The 8,420-nt window shown below is 37.3% G+C and overlaps 2 protein-coding genes across 4 annotated transcripts in view; both read left to right on the top strand.

Moving 5' to 3' along the window:
* Positions 1 to 100: 100 nt before the first annotated feature.
* LOC110844892 (protein FAM151B) lies at positions 101 to 2,730 on the top strand. Of its 2 annotated transcripts, none has more exons than XM_035848011.1 (4): positions 101 to 238; positions 1,081 to 1,236; positions 1,311 to 1,712; positions 1,888 to 2,730. In XM_035848011.1, the coding sequence occupies exons 2-4, from the start codon at positions 1,122 to 1,124 to the stop codon at positions 2,460 to 2,462; spliced, it is 1,092 nt and encodes a 363-aa protein (XP_035703904.1). In that variant the 5' UTR covers positions 101 to 238; positions 1,081 to 1,121; the 3' UTR covers positions 2,463 to 2,730. The 2 variants fall into 2 exon arrangements, with proteins under 2 accessions (XP_035703904.1, XP_021946911.1); XM_022091219.2 differs by lacking the exon at positions 101 to 238 and adding an exon at positions 745 to 958.
* Positions 2,731 to 3,523: 793 nt separating this feature from the next.
* LOC110843869 overlaps positions 3,524 to 8,420 on the top strand; it is a 41,720-nt gene continuing 36,823 nt past the window's right edge. For both annotated transcript variants that reach the window (XM_022089918.2, XM_035848008.1), the window contains exon 1: positions 3,524 to 3,904. The gene's annotated coding sequence lies outside the window, so the exon portion shown is untranslated. The remainder of the gene's footprint in view (positions 3,905 to 8,420) is intronic.

Here is an 8,420-nt window from a genome sequence, read left to right as displayed (position 1 = left end):
GGGGCAGCCCGACAGAGAAAACCCATTCCACTTGCAAATCCGTCAGCCTCTCAAATAATAATAAATTTCAGATAATATTTCCAAATGCTGATCAAAGTTAGTTATACAAGTTTCCTAGATGATTCCCCCACCACACTGGCTCCGAAGTGGGTGCAGGTTGATAAGACGCAGAAGAAAGGTCGGTAGGTGTGGAAGAAGTCCAATTTTGCTGCTGGTAATAGTCCTGATATCGCTCGTGGTGGGTAAATATTTTCATTTTTATTGTCAATTACATCATTGCATTGCATATTAGTAAAACGGTAGAATAACGATGAGAAGTAATAGTAATATGGGAGTTGTGTAGAATAAAGTCGCATGCATAAAAAAACTGACAGATTGCCTGGTTAACTTTGTTCGGCTCAGGAAGTGCAAAATGATAGAGCGTACAAATTGTGAAAAATGCATGCATGATACCAATTTATTGGGAAGAGGTTCGATAAGTGGTCTGTAGTGTAGAGAGTTTAGTCGGTCTTTTCTTATTTGGTATTGTGCAAAGTATGCATAATGTAAAAACGCCTTAAATAGTAGCCGAACAGTCTATGATTCTTGTATAATTAATGGCTAATTCAATCAATTTGTGATGAGGAGTTGTCTTCTTTTCTTGGTGTCCATTGTCCTTGTTCGTTGAACTAATCTTGGGGGCGTTTGTTATTAATTATACAAATTATAATGCGTAGTTGGAAATGTAGTCTCTTATGGTGCTCCAGTTTTTCATTTGCCTTCAGACCGTGATCCTTGTAAGTTGTTCTTTTTTTCGAGCAGGAGATTATTCGATGCACCGATTTTTCTAGGCTCCGCTTCGCTCCCGAGTAGGAAAACATTCATTCATCGTCCCATTTATATTTGAAGTTTAGTTTGTTACTGTAAGACATTTTTTAACACTAAATTAAAATGGGATCCGTTGGAGGAGTTTTCTTGTGTAAGCGATTATTATTTGTAAGATTGATTTTGAAATGGGAATGAGATATATGAATTTATAAATGCAAAACTTTAGTTAGTTACAAGAGTTTATATCGTTTGTTGGTTTATTCTGGTTTTTAGTGTTCTCTGCAATCTTGATTTGGACATCTCCCAACTTCGCAATGGCAAATATTCGGGTCACTGATTTCTTTGAGGACCAGTTGCACCAGGATTTGACCAAAGTGACATGGGCCCACGCCGTGAACAGTCAAGACAAGTTGAATGAGGCTTTAAATAGTAAGTCAAATTAGTAAAAATGTGTTGTTCATAAAAAATGAAACCGTTTGTACAATGAATGATTGTTTTTTCAGGCGATGTCATGATGTTGGAGGCCGATATTCTCATGGGGACTAAAGAAGGTTCAGATAAGAAGGTCCCGATTATGGCCCATCCTCCCAACAACATATCGGACCTGCTCTTTGAAGACTTTCTTAAAAAGGTGATAAAGGCAAATGAAAACAGTAAGAAGGGAATCAAGCTTGACTTCAAGGACATTGGAGCCGTGACCCCAGTTATGAAACTGATTGAGAAGAATAGACGACGAAAAGCTTTGAGTTTTCCGATCTGGGTGAATGCAGACATTTGGGTGGGTCCGGTCAACGCCACAACACAACCCCTTGATCCTGAGGCCTTCCTTGCACTGACTAGCAAAGATGTTCGTATCCAACCTACCCTGTCCATTGGTTGGACTACACGTTTCGGGACGGAAAAGGGTAAGTAGTAAAATTACTCGATACTTACTCTCCCTCGTGTGTTTCAAACTTTTTAATTGTTAATAATAAGGATAGTAGTAGTTAAGATTTCCATTTGCATACGAATACCAATATGAAAAAGGCTAGAAGACCGGTGCAGTTGATAGTCAATATTTTTGTTTCTGATTCGTTTCAGATCAAACAATCTCAAAAGGACAATACACCAACGCCAACCGAATAGAAGCCCTAAGGTTTTTGGACACTGCAGGTATCGACGGAAACATCCGTGAAGTTACTTTCCCTGTTCGAGCTGGAATTGCTGCCCAATCGGCTGATGTATTGCTGGATCTTGTGAATCGTGCCGGAAATAAGGCAACTTTGACGCTGTGGTCAAAGGAAGATGACCCCGTCGACATGGATCAGTTGGAACACATGGTCACCCTGATTGGACGAGAGAGAATATACGCTGACCTTCCTTTCTCATTACCTGGATCAGATGCATCTGCAATTTCAACCCACAAGGGCAAGGATAAGAAGGATGTCACTATTGCTACAACAAAAAGACCAACAACATCAATAACGACTGCTACTACTACGAAATCAACAGACTCGAGAAAGATCAAAGACGATAAAAATATTAAAGATCATTTAGTCATTGTTGAAGATAAGCTGGACCCTAACTCGACTGTTCACGTTAATTCTGGTGAAGCGACTGCATCATTATGGGTCGTGGTTGTGACCTCATTGCTGTTCATATTCTGCACGTATTAACTCATGCCTGCATGGTTTAAAAGAATACGATGTCAATTAGACTGAACGTCTACGTTTCATGCCAAAGAGTTCTACTCAAATTGTAGAAGCCTTATTTGATTATTATTGTTATCAATTTCTAGTTATACTATCTAGTTGTGGCTTTGTTACACTCTAAATTAATGCATCGTAAATGTTATCCAAAGTCTATTATTTATTGAAAAACTAAAAATGTGATATCAAACTATTATTTACTCAAATTAAAAATTCGTATATTACAAACCCAGAATTTGCCCTTTTATGCGACTTTATATCAATCTTCTTAACGTCATGTATCGCCTATTTCCAACTTGTTTTTTTCTAATTGTAACTAATAACTCATTCAGCATTTCATCACTCCATGATCTCATAGGATTCCTCAGAAACATCGTCATTGTACTTCTCGCCGTCCTTTTGACATGTCATCTGCTTAATTCCATCCAAAAATAAGATGACGCCTCGTCTTTAAAATGCGGCATGGTCATTTCCTTTTGGGTTACAGGGTCACAAGGTCTTTACCCTTTCCCCACCCGGCCCGTGGTCTGCTTCGGGTGAACATTATTATCGATAAAGTCGTCAAAACTCCGGACGGAATATTTAATTTTCCTAAAAAATGGGATCACCAGAAGCCCAAAATCAGTCAAATTACGCATTTGACTCTAGCCCTATACTAGTTCAAACACATTAACTAACTTTTGCAGAAAACTGTGTTGTCTTGTCGTGTCATGGTTTCGCCGTAAGCACGGAGCTATAATTTGATAACTGCTACCTATTCATTCACTCACTCACGCATCTGCCATGTGTTCAAATCTGTACGGAGAGTATTTGGAACATTTAGAGAAAATGTGCGATCTTCCAGCTATAAAAAGATTAAGATGTGCGTGGACTACTTGCGACAAGATTTTACGTGTATTTGCATACACACATACATCGCAAACTTGCTGTCTCAACTCGAAACCACGACAAAATCTCATCCTGCCTCCAACAACCCATCTCACTCTCTGCCTAACACACTCACTAAAGCTCACCAGAGTTGTTCTCGTTGATTCATTCTGTCAGTGACCAGTGCAGAGTGAAGACTTGCGAGTCGCGAGGTGAACAAAGTTTCCAAATTCATAAGCGTCCTCCTCTAAATTACTTCTCTTTAACCAATTTTACTGAATTTCCATAATTTGGTTTTTGTACATATTTCTCATAAAAACGAAAGTGGTGCAAGTTGAGTTGAATGTAACCATTTCTGCAGTTATGCAATAATAAATAATAACGTGCCTGTGTTTTCGAATGTACCGTGATAAACATTACTTTGTGTCAATAAACAAAAAGCCTTTAAATTTAACCCTTTTTAAAATGTTGACATTTCGCTGAAATTATTTTGCCTGACTTTTCTAATGAGGAAAACCTTATATTGGATCTGAATAATTTGAGTAAGTCAAGTTTTACATTGTTTCTGTTTGGATATTTTGTTTTGCTGGAATAAAAAAATAGTGTAAAATTGGAGACAACAATTTCAAATTAAAAATAGGTCTAAAAAAATCTCAAATTTAAGTGAGACATAAGAGAACTAAAAGTTGTCCTTGTTCGTTTATTATTTTATACGTTCAGCACTCACATAAAAGTTCCTCGATATCTTGCAGCTAGCTCTCTGTGTACTCATTTTATTTGTATTTCCATCCCATCATCTCATATGTACTCCACGACTACTGAGAAACATTTTGGACTGGAAATCTGGAGATTTCCGTTTCATCTTACATCGTCATCTTTGCATCACAAAGTTGATATGTTACAGGAGAGAGCACTTGCATTTTATTTCGGATTTTTTTTTGCAACTCAAACTAACCCATACCATTCGCATTTTCTTCTTACGTAAAGTTACATAACGACTGCTTGCTCTCTATTATTATTGTACTTTTCAAATCTGTAAGAACTTACTTGCGTGTTTACTCAAGTCTTTGGCGATGATCTGGGATCCGTGGTTTTTTGCCAGTTCAACGTTACGTAATGTTCTTCATGATCGCATCCCAACAATTCCAGAATAATGGCAATAATTCTGAAGGACTTGGAAAACGCGGTGAAAGGTTTATGCTTGGAATGAATACAAAATTTTACGAGTTTTGGCCTCAGCGGTAATAGCTGACCACTTAAAATGAAAAAGGTCATCCCATCATCAACTTGTGTACTTACTATTTCAGTCGTCGTCGTATACTTGGCAAGAAAGTTGTCAACAAACGATGCATGTAGCCTGGAGTTTAAAAGAAGGAGCATTGATCCTCAACCAAAAAAGACAATATCAATTCTGGTTCGTACGTCGTAATCGTATGATAATCCATGATTCGGAAATGATGGGCTAGAAGAGAATATTATGGATGAATTCTTCACATTGCGAAGAACCAAGACGATCCATCAGCTTGTCAGACGACGGAAAAAAATGAGTCCCGTTTTTCTTCCAGTATCTTCGTCTTCTTCTTCTGGAACTCTAGTTTTTTTTACTACAAGCATTTCAATTGAGCCGTTAGGATGCAATGCAGCAGAAGAAGTTTGCCCTCTTATGCACTGTTTTGACAGCGTGTCACAAATAATTGCAAAGACAATAAATATGTATGCATGAAAAGACCTGGTTTTCTAAAGGTTCGTAACAATGCGTATTTTGTGTAAATCTTTGCCAAAGTATTTTTTTCCTACCCACTGAATATTTTTTTTACTCGATATGCACCAGAAATTTGTGGGTGGGGGGAGGGAGGAGAATTTAACTGAGTTTATTTACATATCATGCTTATCAAGTTGTACTCGATACGTATCATGAATGACGATGGGGGGAGGTAGCGTTTCTAAAAGCCGGAAGTAGCTGGCTGGATTAATCCATAAATCCAGCCACCTTTATCTTCTCGTATTATACTTATCTGCTCCCTTTGCGGCACTACTTTTCAAATAAAGATTATGTGAAGAAGAAGTCTTAAAAAAGTCTTGATCTCTCAACCCTGCAAAAAGGTTGTGTTCCGGTTGTCCATGTTATGATTCCGTTTCTCCTGCGTGTTGATCCGATCTACAACTCAACCCAGTAGTCAAGTCGAGACTTAACAATAGCGTAGTTTTTGCCCTTGCACCTCATCCTTCTTTTTTATCTCTCCACTTTTTCGTACGTATTCTTCGTCATCATCATGATCCCAGAAAAGTTCATGCAAATGTTTGTGCAAGCATTTTAACGTAAAGCAATGCAGCCCATTTTTTTTACCAAAGTTCGCGCATTGTTTTCCCCTTTCGTCTTGTTTGTAAAGGAGGAGTCATCATTCGGGTTACATGCAATTAGTTTACAATCACATCGTTTTGGTAGTTAGGTTGGAAAAGAGGAGTCGGTTCATCTTTTTTGAGAAGGATGGATGGGTGCAAACAAACAATGTTTGTCTTGTCTCGTGTCTCCACGGATGGATTAGCTTTGACTACTTTTGATCTGGAATGTGTGTGTGTGTGCAGAGAGGAACATCTTCATTTGCCAAAAAATCTGGTAGTGTACACTTTGTGACGTTCTCCTATAGTCAAGAGAGAGATCAATACATACACGCATCGGCATCATTTTCTGTTCTTGTACTATAACACAAAAGACAAAATAATACATTGCATAAGCACACTTGCTGAGATCCGACTAAAGGTGACGACGAGGCGTCTAATTTTAATATGCATATTACTTATTCAGCCGATGAACTTGTTTATTATTAACATGTGTCCAGTACATTAATCATGACATCGACAGTTGTGGCTAATATGTACGTCACACAATTCATAACTTCTTGATGGGAACATGACAACAACAACCTTCTCTTGTTTCACTAATCGTAAATTTGCTGATTCTGATGAGAACGAAGACTATTACGCATTTGTGTAGTCAAAACTATTTAGATGATGAAAAGGAAAGCAAAAATTCGTTAAAAAAGATACAAATTCAGTTGCTGGCACATAAATACAGAGATTTCTGCCACTCACTCGTTTTCTTTTTCTGTCCGAATTTCGCTGGTTGGACATCCAATACTTTGTCTGACTGCATGTTGTTTAGATAATTTACTGTTTACAGCTACATGCGCTACATTAGAGTTACTTTTTGGTAGACCGAAAGTTAGAAACCCACAACACGCACGCATACACACACGCAACCACACGGATCCACTTGTGAATGGTTGTTGGCGTTGGTTGGTGAAGACACATTCGTGCGTAAGGGACGGTTTAGATTCGGATTTTGTTATAAATAGAAAAAGATGGGAAATTGTCTGTGGTGATTTTGACTAATCCACAAACAAATCTACGTATGTAAGTAACAGTCGGGTTTATGTAGGCGAGACTTGCTCTCGTTTTCTCACTTTTTCAAACTGATTGTATTTCGAAAGGGAAATAATACGAGCAATTTTTGTGGTTAATGCATGCGTATCGCATCACGTGTATATAGTTGTCTAAACTTTCCAGAAAAGATGTTCCTTCTGTTCAGTAGCAATAGCCACCTTTTTTGTTTATCTGTCTTGAAATTGTTTAAACTTTGAATTGAACTACACACGGAGAAGAAGATGCTTTCCTCGTTATGACCAACCTTGCATGCACCCATCTTCCTTCCTATGAAGAAGAAGGGTCAGCAGCTTTCTTATTCAACTTGATCCTAATCATGACCTTGATTTTGTGATTTCATACTTGATTTATATTAATAAGTAATCAAGAGTTGAATTGGACCTGACAATCACTAGAGTACAATTCAACACTCTCGATTTCCCACAACATCCCACTTTCATCTTCATTGTTATTAACGAGAATTATTACATGCCACTCCAGAGTTGATCCTATCCTGGAGTTGGATGTAATTTACAACTTGTAAATTTCTCCCATGATGCGATACATGTGTAACTGGGAAGAATTCACTTCCAGGCTCGTATTCATACACTTACAAAGGAAAAAATGAATGTACTTCTTATTAAGGATGAGAAGGACCTTCTTATATTTATTGGCATGTCTGTGCTGCTTGGAGTGTCTTACCCCCGACGAGTACAATTTGTAGGAACCACTTTTATAAGATCAATATCACAATCCCCTTATCGTCTTGTTGCATCTGGGCCGTTTTTCTGCCACAAATCAACCATTCCATGAGCACAAAACTGCATAAATGGTGTCTGTATGTGTACCTTACCTTATGATGATTTGGAATCTGTAGACTTTCATTATTATAACTGCACCAAGTTTTTAAAAACTTTTCATGAAATCGTATACCATCGCTGGGCTGTCCTCTCAGAGAGAGAAAACCTCTACGAAAAATTGCATGCATAATGTATTAAACCTACTCTCCAGACCTGGCCAAATTAGTAATTGACAATTACAATTACAATTACAAATTACAAATTAGTAATTGTAATTTGTAATTTCAATTACTTCATTAAAGAAATGTAATTGTAATTTGTAATTTGTAATTGAACTAAATGTAATTGATAATTTGTAATTTGTAATTGCACATTTCAACATGGTGTAATTGTAATTCAATTACTTCTTCAATTACAATTACTAAATCACCATCTATCGTCAGTAGAACACATCAAAAATCAACATTTTTGTTAAATTTGCCATATTTCATGAGTGAACATTTCACTGCCTTTCACTTTTCGGATTAAATATGTAATCATTCTTTCACATTCGCAATTTTTTAGTTACCATACATAAGAATTCATTACTAGCAGTACCGTACCAACAGTGGTATATGGTGGTAGCAAATACCAGGCCCGGGGCCCGTAAGGGCCCGGGCCGGGTCGCTAGCTTTACACTAGGTATAATAGACTTTTGTGTATTGAAGATTTTACAAAAAAAATCCAAAATTCATTTCTTACATGTAAGAAAATTTATTTGTGTGGAATAATTTTTGTTTGAATGTATCTAACGTTAAACTGCTAGATATTATTTGTTTTTCATGGGTAATTATTT

The sequence above is a fragment of the Folsomia candida genome, unplaced genomic scaffold (assembly GCF_002217175.1).
Source record: "Folsomia candida strain VU population unplaced genomic scaffold, ASM221717v1 Fcan01_Sc002, whole genome shotgun sequence".
NCBI lineage: Eukaryota > Metazoa > Arthropoda > Collembola > Entomobryomorpha > Isotomidae > Folsomia > Folsomia candida.
Note: the sequence above shows the minus strand (reverse complement) of the source record. Positions and strands in the feature narration are given on the sequence as shown.

Bases quoted from the DNA above. Each gene is read 5' to 3' on its own strand.
- LOC110844892 (XM_022091219.2), top strand. From the start codon at position 931: ATGGGATCCGTTGGAGGAGTTTTCTTGT. The intron at 959-1,080 runs GTAAGCGATTAT...TCTGGTTTTTAG, and splicing joins CGTTGGAGGAGTTTTCTTGT to TGTTCTCTGCAATCTTGATT. The intron at 1,713-1,887 runs GTAAGTAGTAAA...GATTCGTTTCAG, and splicing joins ACGTTTCGGGACGGAAAAGG to ATCAAACAATCTCAAAAGGA.